The sequence below is a fragment of the Gigantopelta aegis genome, chromosome 14 (assembly GCF_016097555.1).
Source record: "Gigantopelta aegis isolate Gae_Host chromosome 14, Gae_host_genome, whole genome shotgun sequence".
Taxonomy (NCBI): Eukaryota; Metazoa; Mollusca; class Gastropoda; order Neomphalida; family Peltospiridae; genus Gigantopelta; species Gigantopelta aegis.
Genome location: NC_054712.1, coordinates 37,450,280 through 37,477,127, shown reverse-complemented (window position 1 = coordinate 37,477,127; position 26,848 = coordinate 37,450,280). Strand labels below are relative to the sequence as shown.

General features: G+C 41.8%; 1 protein-coding gene across 2 annotated transcripts in view; it reads left to right on the top strand.

Moving 5' to 3' along the window:
* The window catches only part of LOC121388105 (glycine receptor subunit alpha-2-like), a 46,550-nt gene extending 32,083 nt beyond the window's left edge, over nt 1–14,467 (top strand). Inside the window, exons 1-3 of one of the 2 annotated variants that reach the window (XM_041519324.1) lie at nt 3,745–5,275; nt 12,620–13,029; nt 14,290–14,467. In XM_041519324.1, coding sequence (XP_041375258.1) covers nt 4,558–5,275; nt 12,620–13,029; nt 14,290–14,439 — 1,278 coding nt within the window. In that variant the 5' untranslated portion in view covers nt 3,745–4,557 and the 3' untranslated portion in view covers nt 14,440–14,467. Of the gene's footprint in view, nt 1–3,744; nt 5,276–12,619; nt 13,030–14,289 lie in introns of those variants that run through there. The other variant, XM_041519325.1, reaches the window with a different exon arrangement.
* Nucleotides 14,468–26,848: the final 12,381 nt, after the last annotated feature.

Genomic DNA, 26,848 nt, shown 5'->3' with positions numbered 1-26,848 from the left:
GAGGACCGCTACATCACCAATATGGCTCTACGTCAACGCACAACCACTGCACGCCGATTACGTGACAATCTGCTGACTGCGACTGGAACTCGAGTGTCTGATCAAACCATACGCAATCGTCTGAGAGCCAATAATGTACGCTGCCGTCGCCAGGCTGTTCGACCACCACTCCTACCACGTCACAGAACGGCCAGACGTCACTGGTGCACGTTTCATCTGCGGTGGCAACGTGTTCAGTGGGGTCGAGTGATGTTCACTGATGAGTCCAGGTTTAGTCTCCAGTTCAACGACGGTCGGGTTCGTGTCTACAGACGTCCTGGGGAGCGCTTCGCTGACGTTAACGTTAGACAACGTCACCGATTCGGTGGTGGCAGCGTCATGGTGTGGGGCGGCATCTCTATCCACCACAGGACCCCCCTCTATGGCAATCTGAATGGAATCCGCTATCTGAATGAGATTATCCGGCCGTTGGTTCTCCCAGGCCTTCAGCAGATTGGCGGCGGGGCAGTTCTGCAGGATGACAATGCCAGACCCCACCGCGCCAGGGTGGTAACGGACTTTCTCAGACAACAAGGTATCGCCAGGATGGATTGGCCAGCATATTCGCCTGACTTGGCCCCAATAGAGTACGCCTGGGACAAATTAGGCAGGAGAGTTCGGGATAACCATGCCCCTCCGGCCAACCTTCATGATCTGGGTCAACTTCTTATGGCAGAGTGGCAGGCCATTCCCCAAGAGTTCTTCAGACGTCTGATCAACAGCATGAGGCAACGATGTGTAGAGTGTATTCGCGCCAGGGGTGGATTCACACACTATTAAATGAATGTTCTAATGTGTAAAATCCATGTTTGACAACCTTCAACTTTGACAGCATGTCATGTGACTTTCTTGTATACAGTGACGTTTATTTGTGTTTTTTTGTAAATATGGAACAATAAATTAATTTTTGTGTGTAGTTTACATCATCAATCTAATACACTTGACCCTTAAATTCTTTTGAGTAGTATATATATATATATATATAATCTCCAGAGTCTCTAGCAAAGTCAGAGGTTATGTCCATGACAGGCGTGCTCGAGCAGTTCTCAGATTGAAATATGCGAAAAATTACCACCCTTCTTTATCTCTGTCTCTTTGTCACTCTCTCCCCCTCTGTATGTCTCTCTCTCTCTCTCTCTATTACAACCCTTCTTTATCTTCTCTGTCTCTTTGTCACTCTCTCTCTCTGTGTCTGTCTCTCTCTCTCGATATACAAGGGTAAATCGCTCTCTTGGTGCGCGGTCGGTCTGAAATCGATCCTCGTCAGTGAGCCCATTGGGCTATTCCCTGTTCCAGCCAGTGCACCACAACTGGTATATCAAAGGCCGTGGTATGTGTTATCCTGTGGGATGGTGCATATAAAATATCTTTTTCTTCTGCACTTAGTATACTCAGTACCGTATCTCTGCACTAGATTAGTCCAAAGTGTTTATGGTATAGAGGATAGCTGTTCTTGACCACGATATATTGTTTCAACTCCGTCTGTGGGATCCCTGCCATGTTTATGACGCGCGCGCGCCAAAAACCTTTTAACAGCCTTCGTAAACAGAATAAGTGCATAGAATAATGTTTCAAGCAACGAACTGCCAGTATTTTACAGAAATATTGATATAATTATTTTGAAAGAAAACCTGGCGAAATGTTTGTTTGTATATACTTATTTACGTACATATATCCAATTAGGATTCAAGCACGCTATCCTGGCCACACACATCAGCTATCTGGGCTGACTGTCCAGGATAGAGGATTAGTGGTTAGTTGTTAGTGGTTAGAGAGAGAGAAGTCGATGTAGTTGCCTTACTCTTACCAACTTGGTCGTTAAACTCGCTCTGTGTGGGAGCCGGTACCTGACCGGGGTGCGAACCCGGTACCTGACCGGGGTGCGAACCCAGTACCTACCAGTCTGAAGTCCGATGGTTTAACCACTATATTACACATGACAGGTTTACATATTTGTAAAAATAACATAATAGTCCATTCATCGTTCATGGGAGACTGGACTGGATGCGCGGTCGGTCTAGGATCGATCCCCGTCGGTGGACCCATTAGGCTATTTCTCGTTCCAGCCAGTGCTCCACAAAAGGCCGTGTACTATCCTGTCTGTGGGGTGGTGCATATATCCCTTACTGCTAATCGAAAAGACCGTGGTATGTGCTGTCCTGTGTATGGGATCATGGATATAAAAGATCCCTTGCTGCTAATCGAAAATAGTAGTCCATGAAGTGGCGACAGCGGGTTTCCTCTCTCAATATCTGTGTTGTCCTTAACCATATGTCTGACGCCATATAACCGTAAATAAAAGGTGTTGAGTGCGTCGTTAAATAAAACATTTCCTTCAATCTTCCTTCATCATTCATGCTGCAGTGTTCACTCATCTTGCATCATTTACATACTTTATATGGGCGGAATTTAGCTCAGTTAGTTGAGTGTTCGCTCCAAGTGCTTGCGTCACAGGATCGAACCACCTCGTTGGATCTATTGAACTGATTTTTTTCTCTCGTTCCATCCAGTGCACCAAAACTGATCAAATCGGCCTCGGTGGCGTCGTGGTTAGGCCATCGGTCTACAGGCTGGTAGGTACTGGGTTCGGATCCTAGTCGAGGCATGGGATTTTTAATCTAGATACCGACTCCAAACCCTGAGTGAGTGCTCCGCAAGGCTCAATGGGTAGGAGTAAACCACTTGCACCGACCAGTGATCCATAACTGGTTCAACAAAGGCCATGGTTTGTACTATCCTGCCTGTGGGAAGCGCAAATAAAAGATCCCTTGCTGCTAATCGGAAAGAGTAGCCCATGAAGTGGCGACAGCGGGTTTCCTCTCTCAATATCTGTGTTGTCCTTAACCATATGTCTGACGCCATATAACAGTAAATAAAATGTGTTGAGTGCGTCGTTAAATAAAACATTTCTTTCTTTTCCAAAACTGGTAAAAGGCCCTAGTATGTGCGTTCCTGTCTGTGGGATAGGGCATATAAAAATCCCTTGCTGTATTAGGAAACATGTTTGACATCCAATAGCCGATGATTAATAAGCCATTGGCATTATGCTCTGGTGGTGTCGTTAACAAAAACAATTTAAGTTTATATAGTTTATTTAGTGTTCATGCAGCTTAGACAACAGATGTATGAAAACAAGCAACACCCCACTGTTACTTCCACAAAATGGCTGCAGGTGGCCAATGTTGTCAGTCGGTATCGAATCAGTTGCCCCCCCCCCCCCCCCCCCCCAACTCTGCATATTCCAACAGAGAGAGTAATTGAAAATTGCGAGAACGAGAATGCGTTATATATATATATTTAACTTCACATGCATTACATATTATGATCGCAGGTTAAACATTTGTAGCATGGATTCGTAGTCACGCTTGAAATACTGTATAAAACGTCTCGCATGATATTTCGTTATACAATGTCCTTTGAATCTGATATTCTGTACCGTAAACATTTCGAAGCTTGTCCCGATGTTCCATTACCAGCCGGATAGAATCTGTAATACAATAAGGAAGGAAAATTAATGTTTTATTTAACGAGGCACTCAACACATTTTATTTATGGTTATACGGCGTCAGATATATGGCTAAGGACCACACATTTATATATATATATGTGTGGTCCTTAACCATATATGAAACCCGCTGTCGCCACTTTATGCATGAAAGTACATACCACGGCCTTTGTTACACCAGTTGGGGAGCACTGGCTGGAACAAGAAATAGTCCAATGGGGCCACCAACGGGGATCGATCATAAATCGACAGCGCATCAAGCGAGCGCATTACCACTGGGCTACGTCCCGCCCACTGTAATATATTAAATGCGTGCACATTCGGAACAAGCTGTTGTAGCGCACGCCTGTCGTCCATGGTGTGTGTGTGTGTGTGGGGGGGGGGGGGGGGGGGGAGCACCAGCAGTCCGACTAAGTCGGTAACAGGCGGATTGGTGTGGGGGTGATGCTATGGAATTTTGAATGGAGCAGTTAATATGCCAAAGAGAAAGGGTGCGCAATTTTGATTGTAACAAAGGGGTGCTTAATAAGGTATGGCAGGTTCAGGAGGGCGTGCGCTTACCTACCATTTGACTGGTACCATTTTGTTCTATCACATAACATTCATTAAGGTTGGATAAAAAAAAAATAAAAAAAAAAATAGCCTAGCGAGCGATCGCGAGCGTTCAACCATCTGAACAAGCTAGAAATGTCCTTCAAAAGCGTTGATAGCAAGATGCCTCATTTCAGCCTAAGAAAAATATAATTACTTAATTAAGACTTCCGGTTAAGATGGCGGTCAGCGAGGAGGTGGTTTTGTAAAGCTCTGATAACTTTTGTTTATTTACTATAATTTAGTGCTTTCTAACCTCTAAACATTTATATATTATCAACCCGAAGCTGTACGCAAGATAATTGTAAGTCTGTTGTGCGTTACAAATTGTTTACCACGTGTATGACCTTGGCCTTTATTGCCAGATATTAGCCGAGTTATACACGTGTTTATAAAATATAATTTTTGCTCCTGTTTCAACTATGTCTCACAAAGCGCTAGATAGCATCATGAATGAGATGGACAGGAGTTTAAATACCATAGCGGTCGAGTTGGCCACCGAAAGGGCCAACCAGTCGGTTTCGTCTTCCGATAATTTAGATATTTCAAGCCTCCCCGACGTGTCCCGCCTCGCTAGGGTAGACCGAATGACGTGGGACCCGTTGGGGGATACAAAGGCAGGTAAGAAGACGACACCGATGTCGTCGACCCCGTCTAAGCGTGCCAGACGTAACACCCCACTCCCTGATGGTGGCCTCCCCTTCTCTGTCGAAAGATATGTGAGGGGGGTGCCTGCCCGGGGGGAGGGGATTTTGCAGTCGGAAGGAAACGAACTCACCCGTGAGTTGGATTTCGACAACGAGCTGGAAGTCAGCAGAATCACCGACCGGACAAATGAAGAATTTTTTGTAGCCAGTCCTGCCCGGTCGGAGGTCTGCTATGTGTCTGACAGCTCGGGGGTCGGGGGCGAGCGACCGGACACTAGTGTTTACAATAAAAATAAAAATTTAACAACTGATTCAGTGTTTGTTGTAAACAAGGGCGAGGTAAGTGCCCCAACTTCGGACTCTCCAACTCTCTCGGCCGAGCTACCCTCCCCTAGGTCACCGACGCCACCCCCGGGACTCCAGATGGGAGAACAGAGGAAGAGGAAGACTCCAGTAGCTCGGTCGCGACAACCAGAAACAACAAAAAAGGAAGGTGAGAGTAGCTATTTTGATAGTTTAAACGGCAGCCAATATGCCGTTCCAACCAGTAACCACTTCGCCCCCCTCAGTGGTGCCTTTTCCCCAACTCCGGTAGACCGTTCAAAAATGAAAGCTAAAAACCAAATAAATGAAATAAAAGATATTCCAACAATTTCAGGTCTTAGGAGAGTTTTGTTTGGGGATTTTGACCCGACCCCCTATGGGTTGGAATTTTTGCAACATACTATCAGGGACCTACAAAAGAATTCTAAATCTCCAACGTTTAGGAAGTCTGTCTTTTTCTTTTCTCGGCTTTCTAATGGACAGACTTTTATTCGAACAAGCTGTGATGCCCCTTTTGCGGCCCTGGGGTCTGTCCTCAACATTAGGCCCCACCCTGATGGCGGCGAAGTGGTTCCGGTTGTTTTCAAGGAGTGCAGTGCTGAGCCCACTGACGGTGATAACAATAAAATTTCTAATAGGCTGTCTAGTGACAGCTATATTAAAACTTTCGGGCCCGGCCCTAGCCAGAGCTTGGCCTTGGCTGGGTCCATCCATCTCAAGGCCACTGTCATTGTTGACAGTCGAAAAGGTGTTGAGATGGGAGTTGAGATAGCTGAAACGCCGATTGCCCAGGGCTACGATTGCGTCCGCGCTCTTAGCGGTGGAGACAGTTTCGATTCCTTTTCGGGGCGAGCTGTCAAAACTGCACGTAGACACCAGGCTGCCAAACCAGTGAATACCAGCGAGCGACAAATCCCGAAGCGGCATTCGGTGAGTTCCGGCGGAGCTGCGGGGGGCAATACCTCGGTTGTTGTTGCTCCGGGCTCGGCGGTGACTCCCGCTACGTTGGTAGGATACGCGCTTTGGGAGGGTCGTCTTGCGGAAATCCAGACCCGGGTCCCCCCTGGCGATGAGTTTACTCAGGTAAGCTACAATAAAAGGAAGCGTCGGTATGCAAACTCTCCTGACTCTAATCTTGCTGTAACCCCCACCGCTGGGGATTACATAAAAACAAAATCCGTTTCTCCACCCCCCCGCGGCCAAACGAGTTAGGGCTAAGAGGAGGGTGGAATTAGCGTCTACTAAAGCTAATACAAGTCTGCCGACTAAATTAAACACCACTGTTATGGAGGTGGATGCTTTTCCCCCGCTGGAACCTGTGGCCCCGGGCCCCCGGGGGGTGCCGGGTGAAGTTTCCCAATTTTACCAGAAAATTAAGCCTACTAGAGGGGGAGGGTGTGTGAGCCAAGTGCGCCCACCACCTGCCACTCAAGTTAACCCAGTCCCCTATCATACTGTTCGCAGAGGAGGGTCGACTCAACAGGGAAGAGCCAACCTCCCTCCTACCTCGTCTATTAGGAGGATTGTTAAAACCGACTTGAGGGGAGTTCTAGGGGGAACTCTTCTCCAGTCGGTTAGAATAGCCAACCCAGATCTATCCACTACAAACTTGATTGTGTGGAATAATGGCTACTTGGATGTCCTGCTCGCCCGCCCCCCGGGGGTTGGGACCATAAGGGTGAAAGGGGTGGTACACACCCTCCATCCATACCAGGGTAAACCAATAAAATGCGCCAAGTGCCAAAAGTGGGGACATACCCAAAGGAAATGCAGAGCAACGAGGGAGCACCCCATTTGCTTCAGGTGTGGGAGGGCTCACCCCAGGAGGACCCCCGACAGTCCGTGCACTAACTCTGTTTCTTGTGCGAACTGCCGGAGACCCCATTGCACTCATGACAAGGAGTGCCCAGATTTTAAAAGAGCGCTCCGCCTGATGGCGACTAGGGGTCCTCCCTCCGAGCGGCCCGCGGGTCGACAAGCGATACCACCGCACCCCACCGCTTTGGCAACTGGTGCAAATCAACTAGTAAGACTGAGTCTTCCAATGTAAACATTGGAACTCGGTCTGCTAATCGCAATTCTTATGCCGGCGCAGCCTCCGGGGCAAATAAGTTGAGTTCTGATAATCCGATTACGGCTCTCGATTTGGTTAGGGTTATTTCAGGTATCTTTTTGACACGAGAGATTCCAAAAGCCCCGAACACCAAATTCTTTTTAGATGATATTATTGAGGCCTCTAGAGATGTGTGCAGGGTTCTGAATGATCACCTGGCCATTAAAGTTAATTCAGATACAATTGAAACACGTAGTATTTCATGGTATAAAGCCAGGGATCTAATTGTTACTGAGAGCAGGACAAATGCTAATGTGGATTAACTCTAAATAGTTTCTCTAACTAGTACTGCCCCGCTTCTCATCATGTCTTTACATCATATAGTTAATAATAATAATAACAATAACAATAGTAATCGGAAGGTTGATCATCGGGGCCTAGTAATTCTGCAATGGAACGCCAAGGGCCTGCGGACCAACGGACCAGAACTTAAAATTTTTTTGGAATTAAATAAAGATATAGATGTTATTGCCATTCAGGAGTCCTGGATTACAAATATTACAGATAAAATTAAAAGAACTAAATTATTTACAGAATATAAAATTACAGGTTTTACTGGACTGTTTTTTACGAATGACAATACAATTAGGGGTGGGGTAGCTACCTTTGTCAGGAATGGTATGTCCCACTCGCAAATTGAGATCATTAATGCCCATCCAAGTATCGAGGCAGTAGGAGTCTCTATTCATACTAAAACAGGGGATATAAATATATTTAATTATTATATTCATCCATTGGCTTCCGGGAAAAAGTTAACTATAAATAATCTTGTGGCACCCATTGGTAACTGTACAAAAAATTTAATTATTTTAGGGGATTTTAATTGTAAAAATAAATTATGGGGTTCAAAAGTTACCAATTTGCAAGGCCGTACTATAGACACTATCATTGAAAAACTTGAGTTGGCCTGCTTAAATGATGGAAGCCCTACTTTTCTTTCAGACACCTACCATACTTGGTCCTGTTTGGACATTACATTGGTCTCTAGTAACATGGCGGTGGGTTGTGAGTGGGAGGTTCTTGATGACCTGGGCAGCGATCATCTACCCATTAAAATTACTTATAATATTTCAAATATATGGATTGATAAAGTTAAGTATAAAAATAAATGGAATTTTAATAGAGCAAACTGGTCTAAATTTGGACACCTTTGTGCCAAATTGGATCATGAGCGCATAAAAGATAAAAATATTGATAAGTTTAATGAAAAGTTAGTGTCTTCAATTATCAATATTGCTAAAGAATCTATACCCATTTATTCTATGAAAAATAATTTTAACCCAGTCCCATGGTGGACTGAGGAATTAACTAAATTAAAAAAAGTAAGAAATAAAGCTCGAAAGCTTTTACAAAAATTTAATACTGAGGACAATATTAAACATTTTAAGGATTCTAAGTATAAATTAAAACTCAGTATTATTAAAACTAAACAGGCCTCATGGACTCAGTTCTGTGGTTCTCTAAACAAGAACTCAAAGGTTAGCGAGGTATGGTCAAAGATCAAAAGGGTGAAGGGGAAAGCTACTAATAATAAAGGGTTACTTAAAAATAATAAGTCCTGCAGATCTAGTCAGAACAAGGCAAATTTATTAGGAACTACTTTTAAAAATAATTCAGCAACTGCTAATTATACTAGTGAATTTCAAACTAGAAAAATTAAAATAGAAAAAAAACAGCCCTAACCCCCAAGAACCCTGCTCAGAGAAGGATGACCTACCGTATAATGCACCTTTCACATTACAGGAATTGATTAGTGCTTATGGTGGTCGAAAGGCCACAGCTCCTGGCCCAGATAATTTCAGTTATATATTTTTCAAAAATATGCCCACCAGAACACTTAAACTCTTCCTGGAATTATTTAATTTAATATGGAGGGAGGGAAGCCTTCCTTTGGAGTGGAAACACGCAGAAGTGTTTGCACTTCCAAAAATGGGTAAGGACCTCTCCCTCCCTACTAATTACAGGCCCATATCATTAACATCAAGCGTCTGCAAGACCATGGAGTGCATGGTAAATAATCGCCTTATCCACTTTTTGGAGGTAAATAAATCGTTGTCTATTTTCCAAAGTGGTTTTAGAAAGCATCACTCCACCATAGATCACCTTGTTCGTCTTCAAACCGAGGCAAAAGATGCCTTACGGAATGGACACAAGGTGGGAGGAGTGTTTGTGGATATAGAAAAGGCGTACGACATGGTCTGGCGACGTGGTTTGTTAATAAAAGCTTATCAAATGGGGATTAAAGGAGCGATGTTCACTTTTATTTTAAAATTCTTGGAAGATAGAACATTCGCTGTTAATGTTAATAGTTGTTTTTCCCCCATTCTAACTTTGGAAAATGGTATCCCACAAGGCTCAGTGATAGCGCCCACCTTATTTGCAATATTTATCAATGATTTGGCAGAGGCACTCATCACTAGAAATAAAAGTAATAATACTAAACTTAGTATCGGTCTGTTTGCAGACGATACGGCCTTCTGGAGAGTAGGAAAAAACTATGACCACCTTTTAGAGGATCTCCAGTTGGATGTTAACAATCTAGCACTATGGTCTAGAGCTTGGGGTGTTACCATTTCTAAATCTAAAACTAAAAGTATAATTTTTTATAAAAAAAGACAATTTAAATCCGTTTGTGATCTAAAACTTAAAATAAATGAGGTTACTATTAACCAGGTGCAATCGGTCAAATTTCTCGGAGTAATCTTTGACCATAATCTTAGTTTTGGAGAACACATAACGGAGGTGACTGGTAACTGCACTATATATATAAATTTACTTAGGGCATTATCAGGCACACCCTGGGGTGCTGATAGAAAAACGCTGCTCATGATCTTTGAGGCATTTATAGTGTCCAGATTGCAGTATGGAGCCCAGGCCTTTGGATGTGCTTCCCAGACTCAGCTGAGAAAACTGGATAGTGTGTATGGTAGGGCTCTCAAGGTAATAGTTGGGGGAACTATCTGCACACCGTATGATAGTGTCTTGGTAGAGCTGGGGGTAATGCCATTGGCCCTTAGGAGGATCAGGCAGGGGTTGAAATATATTAATAAAATCCGTAGCCTTGTGCCTGATTCTCCAGTTAACAACCTTAAACCTGTTAAAGTAAATATAAACAGAGATAGGGACATATCTATTGTTTCATATTTAAATAAGTTTGCAAATGACTTTGGGATTGTTGGCCTTCCGCTAAGCAGAATAGAGACATCGGTGGATCTGCCGTGGGTGACCAATGTCCCAAAAGTGCATTACCATATCAGGGAAGAAATTATTAAAACTAATAATCCTAATTTTAAAAATATTATATTTCAAGCAGTGGTTGGAGAAATCTACCCGGATGTGACTCAGGTCTATACAGACGGGTCGAAAGACCCAACCACTGGTAAAACAGGAATGGCCTTTGTTATTAATAATTTTAAATATTTAAGGAAACCGATAGCCATTAGGGCTAGACTATCGGATAACATTTCAGTTTATACATCAGAATTAATGGCCATACTGTATTCCCTGAAATGGATTGAAAGATATCATGTTAATAATAGCCCCAGTAGATATGTCATCTTCTCTGACAGTCTTAGTGCCCTGCAAGCAATCAATGGAGCCCATAGTATCAGATCGGAAATTATAAATAAAATTTATAAAATATATTTTAATATTGCTGCTCTGGGTATCCAAGTCGTTATGGAGTGGGTTCCGGCTCATATTGGAATATCTGGTAATGAAGCAGCCGATGCCAACGCTAAAAAGAGTTTGCTGGAACCGGCAGTCGGCGTTCCAGTAGAACATAATGTTAACGAAATAAATTCCATAGCTGAGCCACACCTGGTGGCTCTGTGGCAAACCGAATGGAACCACAGAGCCAGGGTGTGGCATGCCTACATTAAACCAAAAGCGACCACTCCTGGGCCAGTTTCTTTTAATGTTAAGGTAACTAGAATTATTGCAAGACTTAGAATGGGTGTCTCTTCGGCTTTAAATGATGTTAAATTTAAAATTAAAAAAGTTAAGTCACCCAACTGTTTAGTATGTCATACAATCGAAGATGTTAATAATTTTTTGATAAAATGTACTAAACATGACAAAATTAGACTGAAACTGGTTAATTATTTTATTAAAATTAAATTAGAGTTTAATGCTTATAATTTATTAAATCCACCTAAATAATATAAAAATATAATAGACAGGTTGTTGGTCGCTTTTGTATATCAATCTAAAATAAATATATAATAATATAGGGTTCTCCTGGGGGCGGTTCCTGCCATAGCCTAGGCATTGTTAGATTGGTGCAAATGTGGCAGGCCCGTTCCTTTTATGGGACCCACAATAAATAATCACTGTTGGTGGGCTGGGTAATAGCACTCATTATTGTTTGCTCCTCACCCCTTCTGGGGTTGGAAGGATGTTACCTGCGCCCCTACTGTCCGGTCGTTCGCCCCTTCCGTCTGCAATGCCGCGCCTGGCTTGCTGGATTTTTAATTTTAATGTAATGTACCGGTTTTAAAATTATTTTAATTATATTGTATATAAATAGTATATTGTATTTTAATTTTTAAATTAATTTATATTGTGGTGTGGGTGTTTGAATGAATTTTTTTGTAGTTTTTTTTTTTTTTACTTCGGGTTGATGATGGGGTTGCTATCTGGCAGTAACAGCCCCCTCCTCGCCGACCAAATATATTGTATGAACTGCTTTTAATTTTTATTGGGTGTTTATGTTTTAAAATTGATAGGTTTACAAGCGTGCTCTTTTAATTTGTTTTAATTTATTTTATACGTGTTTTTAACTTTATTGAGATAGAGGGAAATGGGACCCTGTGGCGGCTGCTTAACCTCCTTTAATCAACCTCCTACTAAATAATAATAGGGCTAAAATAAAGAGTTTCTGTACTATTTGTATTTTTGAAATGCTCGTTCTAAATTTGCGACAAAGTTTTAAATTAAATGGATTATATATTTTATATTAATTATTATTTTTGGAATTGCGCAAATAAAAACTAATTATATAATATCCGTATTCCCCATTGGTTTAATTTCAAAATTGTCCTAAGTAATTTCTGTCCCGGATTGGGCCCCTGGCCTCCAGAGACCGAACCCGGGGTGGACATGCTCGAAGCCTTAGTGGTATAGGAGCATGGGAAAGTCTTCACTCACTCACTCTTAATGAAAACTAAATCAAAGCCTTCATTTGGTGCATCAAGTTAAAATAATACCCGTTCGCCAAATCTCGCGATTTCAAGGTTACCGATGATTAATATATAAATCAATGTGCTCTTCTGCTGCCGTTAACCCCCAAGGTTATCCCCCCACCCCCCACCCTCCATTTTTTTTAATAATACCCCCCCCCCCCCACACACACACACACACACACAAAACCCACTTTTATTCTCAACTTATACATTTCAGTAAACTTCTCGTGCATATCCGCCGAGTTCAAGCTGACCCGCCTTTTCGGCTACTACGTGGCGCAGGTCTACGTTCCCAGCATCCTCATCGTGATGCTGTCGTGGGTGTCCTTCTGGATCGATATCGACGCCATTCCCGCCCGCGTCTCGCTCGGCCTGCTCACGGTGCTCACCATGACGACGCATAGCACGGGAGTTCACAGCATGCTGCCTCGCGTGTCCTACATCAAGGCCATCGACGTCTGGATGGCCGCCTGCCTCATCTTCGTGTTTGCCGCGCTTTTGGAGTTCGCCTACGTGAACGTGCAGACGAGAGTGGAGAAACGCAGACGTGAGTCGGTGATGGACATCAAACAGAATAAAGACCGCGGAGTCAAAAGTAGCGACCACTACTGTCTGGGTTCTGAGGAGGTTGGTAGAAAGTTAAAGTGTTTTTTTTGTTTAGTTTAACGTCACCACTAGAGCACATTTATTAATTAATCATCGACTATTGGTTAAAATTAAAGTTTGTTTTGTTCAACGACACCACTAGAGCACATTGATTAATTAATCATCGGCTATTGGATGTCAAACATTTGATAATTATGACTCGTAGTCATCAGAGGAAACCCGCTACATTCTTTGTCCAGTTGCGACCGGCATCGGTGTGGTCGTGGTTAGGCCATCGGTCTACAGACTAGGTACTAGGTTCGGATCCCAGTCGAGGCATGGGATTTTTAATCCCGATACTGACTCCAAACCCTGAGTGAGGTAGATGTAAACCACATGCACCGACCAGTGATCCATAACTGGTTCAACAAAGGCCATGGTTTGTGCTATCCTGCCTGTGGGAAGCGCAAATAAAAGATCCCTTGCTGCCTGTTGTAAAAGAGTAGCCTATGTGGCGACAACGGGTTTCCTCTAAAAACTCAAAACAACCAGTGTCAGAATGACCATATGTTTGACGTCCAATAACCGATAAGATAAAAAATCAATGTGCTCTAGTGGCGTCGTTAAATAAAACAAACTTTACTTTTTTTGTCCAGTTGCGGTGCACTGTTTGGAACGAGAAAAAACCTCAATCAGCTAAATGGATCCACCGAGGTGGTTCAATCCTGCGACGCAGGCACCTGGTTGGTAGAAATGAAGGTTATTTGTACAAGGGAAGCAGACCGGGAGGGAGGTTTCAAATGGGGGATGCGGGAACAGCGAAACACGAGAATCTGCGGGGACCATACCCCCCTCCCACCTTTCCCTACTACGGTGCTCAAAAGGCTGGAAATGTTTTATTTTAACACCTAAAATTTAAAATATTCTCGGGGAAGCATGCATGCTATCGAACCCCACTAATACAACTGGTTCAAGGTCCTGTACCCCGAAGCTATGTTCACACTGTGATCACCTTAAGTGCATAATTACCTTTTGCACTTAAGGTGATCTTAGCGCTGAGATCGCTTTGTGATACGAGGCCCAGGTCCCTAATACATTCATTTTTATCTGACATAGTACCACCACAGTCCAAGCCAATATGTTCTGGTTAAATAAATAGGCCTATCTTTGTTTCTTCGTTTTAAAATTAAAAAAATATTTTAGTTTTATTTGGAAAAATTTCTTTTTAAATACTTGCAGAAAAATGACAAAATATCGAAAACCGTATTAATTTTCATTCTGTCTTGGTTTTTTGTCTTTCAGGTAAACTGGAACAAGGGCAGAACGTTCGTTTATCTACGCGATCGGATAAAAATGCAGAGGGCAAGAATGTTTGACAAAATTTCCCGAGTTGTCTTCCCAATACTATTTGGAATATTTAATGTTGCCTACTGGTTGTTGTACAGAATGTGAATACACACGAACCTGTTTTAGAAAGATACCATGGAAATCTGCCAAAATTATCTCCTTACCAAATGACCTAGAGGTTTGAGGTTTGAGGTTAAATGATGCATTAGTTTCCCTCCATGTGGCAGGATCGGCTGCAGGGGGTACAAGTGCGTGTGCAGCAAATTGTGCAGAGGTTACGGGTATAATCTGTGGCGAGAGAAATTTTTAGTGAGTTCGGGTCATGCTCCTTCAGATAATACATTGAAAAAACAGAGAAAAATTTGTTGGAGCAGATGATGGTTGTGGTGGGGGGTCGACCCCCTCCAAATCCCCGCTGCATACGCGCCTGGCATTAAACTTCTATAAAGGGCACCTATGATATTCCAAAGTACACAGTGAAGCATTATATTGATGATTTCCATGTTATCTTGGAGTTCGGGGACAGGGGGTGGGGCGTACACCCCAGGATCCTAAAATTGGATCTGCGTCTGCGCGACAGGAGTAGTTTACAAGAAGGACGCCTTGGCCGGCCTGGCTGTTTTCAGTTATAGTTGATTCTATGAAACGGCAAAATTAACTCACATAAGTCGTAAAACATATTGCCATTTCTTGTTTCAAAACCATTAATAAGAATTGTTGCGCAGTTTCTTGAAGGTAAATTTGACGCATAATTTAGAACGGTTCACCGAAATTTTGGTTGGTTTGACTCGGTTAATCGAAAGGTAGCTCGTTGCTGGAACCTTGCCTCCGTGGAGGCTGTGGTGGTTTGGACAGTAAACTCGGGAGTTGCCCCTTAAATACTGAACTTATGGGCCGAATGTACGCAGCGTGTGACTACATGACTGTATTAAAAGCACCTGCGTTTAAGAAAACAAAAAGCTTCGAAAATGGGGCCCCTAGACATTGAGCAACGTATAGACTAGCTCGAATCACCCCCCCCCCCCCCCCAGCCCTTATTGATACTGATATGTATAGGGGCGTGGGGTTTCTTTGTGTAGCGTTGGTGGGGGGTAGGGCTGGAAGTGACTCGAGCTACGTATAGGCTATACACAGACGAAGATTGACTGTTAATAGCTTACTAGCTTGTGATGACGTTACTTACTGGAAAATGTTTTTAAGCTTGCGGCAAAAGTGCCAATGGGCGCGGATGTGACAGTATCCTAGATCACGTACATGTTTACGAACTGTTCGCTTTCGTATTTTTATTGTATGTTTACAAACTACAATGTTTATAGAAATTGCATTGGCAAATGTCTATATTTGATGATTTTGACAGCCGAAACGAACAGCTAATTCCAGAACTATTACGTTTTTTGTTTACATTATTAATAATAATATTAATAAAAATTAAAAATTAAAAATTAAAAACAAATCCATAGAAAATACACCCATCTAAAAAACACACAACACCGATAAACAACAACAACAACAACAACCAAAAAACCCCATCATCAACAACAACAACAACAACAAAAACCCACAAAAAATCTCAACCATACAAAAACAAACCCAAACAATCAACAGACCAGTTACCACAACAATAAAAAAACATCAACAACAACAAACCGCCTCCCCACTCCCCCCCAACCCCCCCAACAACAAAACTACCATCCAACCCCAAACCCTCCCCCCAATAAAAACAAAACAAAAACAAACTAAACACAAAACTACAACAACATTAAAATAACAACAACAACAACAACAACAACAGTAAAAAAAACCCCACAACTTACATTCTAACAACAGTATAAACGTCATCTTTGGTTTTAAGCTTTAAACATCTGTGTGGGCGAGACGTAGCCCAGCGGGCCCATTGGGCTATTTCTCGCTCCAGCCAGCGCACCACGCCTGCTACACCAAAGGCCGTGGTATGTGCTATCCTGTCTGTGGGATACTGGATATAAAATGATCTCTTGCTGCAAATCGAAAATGGTAGCCCATGAAGTGGCGACAGCTGGTTTCGTCCCTCAATATCTGTGTGGTCCTTAACCATATGTCTGACGCTATGATGAAATGTATGAGAATGAAGATAATTGGTTAACGAATGTTAGAAGGGAACTTAATATGTTGGATCTTAACTATATATGGAATCTAACCTATGTTGAGGACCATTATTTTAATGTAATTAAGGAAAGATTATGCGATAGTTTTAAACATTGTTTTAGTAAATTAATTACCACGCCTAAGGGCATTCTGTATCGAAATTTGATAAACGAGTTTAAATTACAAATTTACCTTACTAAGCCATTAGAAGGAAAATATTTAAAAGAAATAGCAAAAATGAGATTATGTGCACATAAATTAAATATCGAATCTGGTAGATACAGGAACATTAACAGAGAGGAAAGAGTATGTGCACTTTGCAACAGTAATGAGATAGAAGATGAGTTTCATTTTATATTGCAATGTCCACAATATTTATTTATTTTTATTTTTATTTTTTTTATTTTTTATTTTTTATATTTCAGGCAGGTCCCGAACATGCCGGGTGCCCCATTTATTTCATAAAGCCTCCTTATTTACAATAAACCAGGTTCTCCTTGAATGTGGCCAATAAAAATCTACATATGAGTGTAAGTGCTTGTTTCAAAATAATATACATTTTAGTTAGTGCATGTTTGTGTTTTTGTTTTCTTTATATTATTAGTGTGTGTGACTTAGGTGGTGTGTATTTATAATATCTTAACCTGGTTGACGGACCTGGCCTCCAAAGCTACAAGCCGGGGGGTCCAGGTCTATTTTGTTCTACAGTTTGTGCAATTTACCAATCTTTATCATAGTTTATATGTAATGTCAAGGGCGTCATTGCACGATGCGATGACCCCCTTGAAGCACCAGTGATTTAGGAATTTTTCTTTTCTGTTTGGCCACTCTAAGGCGGCGAAATATTCTACTTCGACCCTTGAATATATTAAATGTTTGAAAAGAGCCATTTCATTACATGGCTTATCTCCCTCTAGTAATTTTCTGGTTGTCCATATTACCCTTATCGCTTTACTCCAGAGAAAAATTCCCAATTGCGATGCATAATCTCCAGGCTTATGTTTTTATGCCGAAAATCATGGCATACGGATTCAGACGGAAATTGTTACCAAAAAGTTTTTTAAAGATCGGTTCAATTTGCTTTATGAATAGTTTTTGTTTTGTTGCAGTGAAAAAAGGCATGGAAGACTGAGTCCACTCTGTTGCACACAAGGCACTCCGGAGTGGTCGCAATCTTCCAGTCATATAGATGTTTTCTGACTGCAATTACGTTTCTAATCATTTTATAAATTAAATCATAGTCGGGATTTTCAATGAAACCTGAATTTAATGTTTTCCAAATGTTTTGCCAGTTTATGGTTTCATTAAAGGCTATATTCCACCTGGTTTTAAATGATGCATCTTTGTAAGTTCTTAATAACAAGACTGCGTATATGTCTTTAGTTTTCGCGTCTGTCACGTCTTTTTTTCGTGTCACCTACGTTGATACGAAAGATGGCGTCTAAGTCACCATCAAAGGGGTCTTCATTTTGTAGCGTCCATAATAATGTCCGCGAAAAGTTGTCCTGTAGGTCTTTTAATTGGCGATAAAATACCGCGCTAGTTGAGCAACCAGCGAAGTCCAAAAAGTCGTTCGTCCCCACGTCCCAAATGTCTTTGACTAAATTTAGTCTTTCTCTACGTATACTTGTATATGTTTTGTTGGATATAAAGGGGTTTTCGTGTATCGGTTCATAAATTATCTGTTGGTAGCTGTTAGTGTCTCTAGTAATGTCAAGGTCCTTCCATGTTAATAGTATTTCCCTGTAGATATTCGGCATTGAGATGAAATTAGCTTTTTATTTATAATTTTACATTTTAGAACATGTCTTTCAATATTTAAGTTTTTGTATTGGCCTAAAAAGTGATCCGCTAAAGATTTCCAGTGGCCATCGCCCTCTAGGCTTAAAAATCTACTTACAAATTTAATTCTTTGTGCTTTGATTTTTAGCCGAATATTTACGACACCCAACCCGCCTAACTCCTTAGGTAGTTGAAGTTGCTCTTTTGATATAAAATGTTTTTTGTAACTCCAAATAAAATCAAAAATAATTTTATCGATTTGTTTAGCGTATTTTTCCGGTAATTCCAAAACGTTAGATAAGTACCAAATGCCGCTGGTGGCAAGCGAATTTACTGCTACTACTTTGCCATGTAAGGTTAATTTACGATTACTCCACATGTTTAAAATAGTTTTGATTTTTTGAATTTTTGGTTCCAAATTTCGGCTGAAACATCTACGTTACCAAAATAAAACCCTAAAATTTTGATTTTTTCGTTTGTCCATCTTATATCAATAGGCGTATCTGTCTCGTACCTAAGTCTCCCCATTAGGAAACCAGTGGTTTTCTGAAGGTTGACTTTGGCTCCAGAAGCACGTTCGTATATATTTAAAACTTTAAACAATCGTTTAACTGAGTCTAGGTCTGATAAGGTCGCGTTGCCGTCGTCTGAGTATCCCACCCACTTGCTAACGAAGCCATCAGGTAGATTTATTCCATTAATTTTTGTATCTTCCCGAACAGCTTCCGCTAAAGTTTCTGCTACTAAAATATATAAAACTGTGCTGATCGGGCATCCCTGTCTAATACCCCGAGATAAGTTAAAATAGTTTGAAATATGTCCATTGACTTTTACCGCAGATGAAATATCTGTGTAACAAGTCTTAATCATTTTAATGAAATTTGGACCAAAGTTAAATTTTTTGAGTACTTTAAATAAAAAATCCCACTCTACTCTATCATAAGCTTTAGTTTGATCTAGAGAAAGAATTAACCCCGGTAAATTTTCACGATTAACGTATTCTATTAAGTCCCTTATCAATGACGCACCGTCATGTATTGATCTGCCTTTTACTGAACATTTTTGATTTGGGTGAATAATTTTTGGTAAGAAATCTCGAATTCTACTGGCCAGAACTTTTGTGATAATTTTGTAGTCGCAATTTAGTAACGAAATCGGGCGCCAATTTTTTAGAAGTTGTTTTTCATTGCCTTTCCAAATTAGAACAATTACACCGCGCCTCATGGTGAAGGTTAATTTTTCTTTGCTAAAGGCATCATTAATTACTTCTACCAGGTCACTACCAATAAGGCCGAAAAAATTCTGGTAGAATTCTGCAGACAATCCATCACATCCAGGCGATTTATCATTGGCAAAAGATTTAATGGCTGATGAGACTTCGTTAAGAGTTATTTCCCCTTCGCATGCATCTCTGTCTTCATCGTTTAACGTCTTTGTCATTTTGTTTAATAAATAGTTTTGTGCCGAGACGTCTGTCTTTTCTGAAGTGTATAAAGTTTTGTAAAATTTAGTAGTTTCTTCTAAAATTTCTTGTTGTGTGTTAATTAAATTACCGTCTTCAGTTATTAAGGAGTCCATGGATTTGTTATTGGCTTTTTGTTTTTCAAGGTTTACAAAGTACGCCGTGCATCTTTCACCTTGTTCTATTTCGTCGACCTTGGCCCTAATTCTAGCACCCTGTAATTGTATTTGTTCGTAGTTTTTAATTTTATTTTGTACATTTAATAATTCAGAGTAATCATCCAAGTGTCCTAACTCGTCTAGTTGTGTTAAGAAAATTTCGTCTTGTTTTAAGTTATATATGTACGTCCTTTCAGTCCTGCGTTTTCGTTTACAATAGTCCTTGGTCAGAGTTTTTATTTTTACTTTACCCAAATCCCACCATAACAACAGATCCTCATAATCCCCTTTTTTTGTTTTCCACGTCTGCCAAAAATCATTTATTAAATTAGCGTAGTTTTTGTCTTTCAGAATGCTATTGTTAAAGGCCCATAGTCCTGGTCCGTTGTTGTTTTTGTCGAAGGTAAAGTCAGCCCAAACAAGCTTGTGATCAGTATGTACGCACTGAGTTACACCAGCTTCTTTCAGGCCAGCAATAAACTGCCCTGAGATTATGGGTAGTAACTATATTACGTGCCCCTATCCACGAAGGTTCAGGCAGGCCCAGCAATGAAACTGCCGGAGCTGAGATTTGGAAAAAAGATTTAGTCGGTCGACTTCATAAACAAGAAGAGAGTATGTTTTATAAGCTTTACTGTGGTATGTGTAAGAGGTTCTGTTTGGGTATAAGTATCTGTATGCGTCTGTGTAGTGCATGTTCGTTTATAATGTTATTTAATTCTTTAACCCCTATAGTGCCCCTAAGCTCCTGCTTCTTAGAGCCTGTCCGGTCAAGCGTTACGCTGTCCACACAGTTGAAGTCGCCGCACAGAATGCGGTTAGTCACGGTTCGTTGGTCATTCATTGTGAAGAAGTAATTTACACAGCTTGCAATGAACTCAGCCCTTTGGCATGGGTTCACTGGACAATACAGATTAACTACGTTAAAAACCTGGCTTTTAAATTGGCAAAGTAAACTTAGAACTCGCCCTTCCGCGTCTTTAAGGGAATTAATTACTTTTATTTCTAAACCTTTTCTGAATAAAATAGCTACCCCCCATTTTCGGCCGACATTACATGAATTGATATAAAATTTCCCCTTAAATTCTTTTAATAGGTTTTTGATATTATCTTTATCATTGAAATGAGTTTCCTGTAAACAGATTATGTCAACTTTTTCGGTATTTAATAAATCTAGAATAAGGGCTCGCTTTGTGTCATTATTCACAAAGCCGTTCACGTTTAGTGTGCCAATTTTCAAGTGGGTGCTGATAACTGCCAACTTTTAAGCATATAATGATAGTAGTGGTAATAATAATAGTAATGGTTATGACAAGAGTTTGACAACACATGAAACAAATATAACAATAAAAGAACATGGACATACATATACACAATACATTTCGCAACGGGTCCTGTCTCGGGGACCCCGGGGGACACCAAGTCCAACGTTCGCCCTGGCCTTACAGGCCGCAGGGTGGGGTGGTGGCCGGGGTCGTGTCCGTGATGTAACACAAAAAACACATGAAAACACACAATATATAAAACACACAACATAGGTTCGCGCACGTTTGGGTTGGTCACACATAGAAACAACACATTTACACACGACTGCACAGTGGAACACAGTATGACTCCAACGATGAAAAAACACACACACAGACAACACAGAACACGAAACATCACAGAAACACAAGAAGGAACACTGAAAACACTGAAAACACACAAACTGAATGCACTTATTATTATCTCTGGTCGCATTGCGAAGACACAAAAGGGGTGGTCCGGGGGCATGTCCATGTCGTCAACGTAAGCTAGGTTTAGGGGGGGGGGGGGGTTCGTGAATCGCAGTCCGTGGGCAGTCCCGAGTCGGTAAGGAAAGAGGGGGTGGGGTGGAGACCGCTAGACCTAGGTCTTCGCGGACTTCTGGCCCTTGCTCCTGGAAGGGGCTGGGGGAGGGAGCGTGTGGCACGCTTTCTCCGGTGTCACGTCCTCCGCAGAGGATGACAAATCCCTCTTTTTCTCCTTCTTTTCTTTCTTTTCTTTCCTCTTTCTTTCTCTCCTGCTTTCCTCTCCTTCACTTTCTCTTTCTCCTTCTTCTTCCTCCTCTGATGGGGCCGTCGCTGGTGTTTCTGACGTGTCGATCACCAAGTTCTCCTCCTGGTTTGGGGCGAGTGGGAGGGGGGTGCTGTCCTCTTGGGCCTGTCCCTCCTGCCCGTCCTGATCGATACCCTTAAACTCAAATTGTCTATTGGGGCAATCCCATCGATGGTGGCCAGGCTTGCCACAGCTGAAACACAGCTCTGGTTGGTTTCTGTATTTGACAGTAAACCATTCGTGGTCACACGTTTGTAGTCTGGTGGGTATGTCCCTTAAAATATCAATTTTTAGGGTCCTTTCCCCCGTCTTTACGTGGGTGTTACGCCACGTAGAGTAACTTGCTCCTACGACAATAGTGCCGTATTTCTTCAGCAGCTCGTTTATGTAGCTGTTCTCTACGGTGAGAGGCAGACCCCTCAGTCTAACCCACGTGCCCCCAGGGAAACGGGGCAGGATCTCAAACTCGCGTCCTCTGACTGCGAGACCGGTCAGCTCTAGCTTGTCTCTCAATTCTTGGGAGTCCAGGTGAATTTCCCAAGTGTTCCTCCCCTTGGGTACGGCCGCTATCAGGTGTCTTACGACGGAGCCCAGAGCCCTACAGATCTCCTCCCCAGTAAGGGGTGGGGTGAACCCAGGGGCGTGTAAGTATAACGGGTGGTTGTACTCACTTTCAGGCTCAGCCTGAGCAGGTGCGTTGTTGTTGTTGCTCTGATCCACTGCGGACATCCTGGGTGGAAAAGGATAGCACTGGCTCGGGGATGACAAAGAGGCACAAAAACAAACTGAAAATACACAAAAAGGCAAAACGAAAAAAGCAAAAACTTGAAACGATTTACCAGGCTCTCTGCGACGGTATTGCCATAATTATCTTATTGATTAATTAAGTAATTGAATGATTAATTATATTAATTATTATTATCCACCATTGTTTGTACATATTGTATATAGATGTATTTATATTTATGTTATTATTTATGCTGATAAGATGTAAATCTTAAGGCAATAAAGAACTTGAACTTGACGCCATATAACCGTAAATAAAATGTGTTGAGTGCGTCGTTAAATAAAACATTACCTTCCTTTTTTAAAGGGGGCGGGACGTAGCCCAGTGATAAAGCGCTCGCTCCGATGCACGGTCGGTCTGGGATCGATCCCTGTCAGTGGGCACACGGGGCTATTTCTCGCTCCAGCCAGTGCACCAAGACGGATGCATCAAAGGCCGTGGTATGTGCTGTCCTGTCTATGGGATCGTGGATATAAAAGATTCCTTTGCTGCTAATCGAAAAGAGTAGTCCATGAAGTGGCGACAGCGGGTTTCCTCCCTCAATATCTGTGAGCCTTAACCATATGTCTGACACCATATAACCGTAAATGAAATGTGTTGAGTGCGTGGTTAAGTAAAACATTTCCTCCTTCTTCTTCTTTCTCTTTTAAACACCGGTGATGTTCGAAAACTAAGTCTTGACAAGCAGATGGCGCTCTGTTCCAATGATCACGATTCCAGATGTGAAGTAACGCGTACGATAGGGATTCTGATGGACAACTTGAGGACCTCGGTTACTGAAAGAAAGGAACGAAAGAAAGATATTTAATGACACCTTAGCACATTTTAATTTCCGACTCTTTGGTGTTTTCACCGGCCTCTGTGGCGTCGTGGTTAGGCCATCGGTCTACAGGCTGGTAGGTACTGGGTTCGGATCCTAGTCGAGGCATAGGATTTTTAATCCAGATACCGACTCCAAACCCCGAGTGAGTGCTCCGCAAGGCTCAATGGGTAGGTGTAAACCACTTGCACCGACCAGTGATCCATAACTGGTTCAACAAAGGCCATGGTTTGTGCTATCCTGCCTGTGGGAAGTGCAAATAAAAGATCCCTTGCTATCTGTCGTAAAAGAGTAGCCTATGTGGCGACAACGGGTTTCCTCTAAAAAACTGTCAGAAAACCATATGTTTTACGTCCAATAGCCGATGATAAGATAAAAAAAAATTAATGTGCTCTAGTGGCGTCGTTAAATAAAACAAACTTTACTTTACTTTGGTGTTTAGGGCTGGACGCATCTCAGTGGTATAGCGCTCGCTTAATGCCCGGTCGGTCTTGGATCGATCATCGTCGGTGGGCCTATTGGGCTTTTCCTCGCTCCAGCCAGTGCACAACGATTGGCATATTAAAGGCCATGGCATGTGCTATCCTGTCTATAGGATGGTGCATATAAAAGAATGGAAACATGTAGCAGGTTTCCTTTCTGAGACTAAATGTCAAAATTATCAAATGAATGACGTCGAAGTATTATGTCCCACCTGATATAGAAAGAAAGAAATGTTTTATTTAACGACGCACTCAACACATTTTATTTACAGTTATATGGCGTCAAACATATGGTTAAGAACCACACATATAATGAGAGAGCAAACCCGCTGTCGCCACTTCATGGGCTACTTTTTTAGATTAGCAGCAAGGGATCTTTTATATGCACCATCCCACAGACAGGGTAGTACATACCACGGCCTTTTATATACCAGTCGTGGTGCACTAGCTGGAACGATAAATAGCCCAATGGGCCCACCGACGGGGATCGATCCCAGACCGACCGCACAGCGAGCGAGCGCTGTACCACTGGGTTACATCCCGCCCCCACCTTAAGACTTAAGAGTATTTTTTACATGCCCCTGTTCCACTGGGGTTTCAAGCATGTCCATCCCAGGACCGGTCTTTGGACAGTCAGTGACCTGTCCTGGGACAGAAATACAAAATAGGGCCAATTTTTAATAATTAATCTAATAAGGGGCGGGACTTTATATAAAATATTTTGAAGCGCAACCTAAAATTATTTAATAATTAAAATTATTCTAATTTTTATTTAATAATATATACATTTATAAATGATATAATACGCAATTTTTGATCGGTAATTTTTATTTAATAATATATACATTTATAAAATTATATAATGCGCAATTTTTGAGGGAATTTTTATCTAATAATATATACATTTATAAATTATATAATACGCAATTTTTGATCGGGCATTTTTATTTAATAATATGAAGGTTTAATACATTAATATTAAACAGATTTATTGTAATATTTTCCAACTGTGGTGTGAGACCTTCACTGGCTTAATAGGGTTACTAAATTAGAGTTATTCCTCCTGATACAAATTTGGGCGCAAACGGCCACTCTCAAAACTGGAAACAAATTTAAATTGATTTCAATTACAATGTCGCCAACCAAGAGGTTGAGAGGGACGGCGTCTCGCCCTCAGGTTCCGAGGCAAGGATTGGGAAGGAGGACAGCGACTTCGACTCGAAGTTCGCGTTCGAGAGGTGCGCGTGCGAGTGGCATGGCCGTAAGTGCAGCGAGTAAAGATACACAGTCACAGACGGTGTCTGTTCCTCAGGTGAACGGACCAACAGATGTGAATAGGGAAGCAACAGGTAACATTTGGAATTACGCTTTGGCGCTTCCTGATAGTGTTTCTGTCAACAATTCCGATAATCTTACGCCGGTTAACCGGGATGCGGGGACGGACCCAAATGCTATACCGGGGGGTGGTCCGGTGGGCTTCATGCAGTTAGGCGCAGAATCGGTGGGCAACCCCGAGATCTTGTTTTCAGCCGAAGATGACATAGCGGCCCATGTGCCGGGTCAATTAAAACAGAAGATTTGGGCGAATCAGTATATAAATTTGGGGCTTTTGTTGAAAGGAACCATTGAATTGCAAGATTTTTATGGGGGAGGGTCCTTAGTTCTCAATGAAAATGGGGTCCTTGAAACACGACCACGTGTTTTCAAGGACAAAATATCCACTGTTGACAAATGGACTGATGCATTCATAATTTTTATGCACATCTATATACAAAAATTTCCTGCCAAGGCGACTGAATTGACCCAATATATGTCCGTCATCAGAGATACGTCAGCCAGAAGTCCGGGATATGGATGGAGGGAATATGATTAACAGTTTAGATTGCGCCAAGCCATTGCCCAGCAATCTTGGTCAAAACTAAACCCCGGTCTTTGGCTGCGATTGCTGTCTGTACCTAGAGCTGGTGCAGCTAACCCCTCGGGTAGTAGTGGTACCGGCAGAGCACCAGGGGCAAAGGGAGTATGTTATGGTTTTAATAAGGGTGCTTGTAAATTTAAAATGTGTAGGTATCAACACATATGCTCAGTTTGCCGTGGCAATCACTCCAAACTAAACTGTTTGAAGGTGATTCCTTTCGTAACCAGGGTGATAAAACCAGCGATGCCCAAAGTGCTTGGGGAAAAAGAAAAATTTAGTTTGGGATTTACCTCAGTAAACACCACAGTGCTTGATGCTGAGTTGAAAGGATATCCTGATGAGGCTATTGCGAATGAATTACTAGACGGTTTCATGTATGGTTTTCATTTGCAATACACAGGCCCCCGAATCCCCGTAGATGCTCCAAATTTAAAATCATTGAATGGCAATATTGCATTAGCTAGAGAAAAGGTTAAAACAGAGATTGAGATAGGTAGAGTGGCTGGCCCCTTTAAACCAAGACCTATTGCTACATTACGTATATCTCCTTTAGGTTTGGTTCCTAAGAAAATCCCAGGTCAATTTAGAATGATACATCATTTATCATATCCAGAAAATCATTCCGTTAATGATTTCATTGATCCCCATGTATGTTCGGTATCGTATACAAAATTTGATGAAGCAGTTTTTATGATACAAAGGTCAGGTCAAGGGTCATTGTTAGCAAAGGCTGATATTAAGTCTGCATTCAGATTATTGCCAGTGTGGCCAGGTGAGTTTGATTTATTAGGTTTTAAACTTGAAGGGCAGTTTTTCTTTGATAAATGTCTACCAATGGGTTGTGCTATTTCTTGTGCTACATTTGAGAAATTTTCCACATTTTTAGAATGGGCCACACGTAAGAA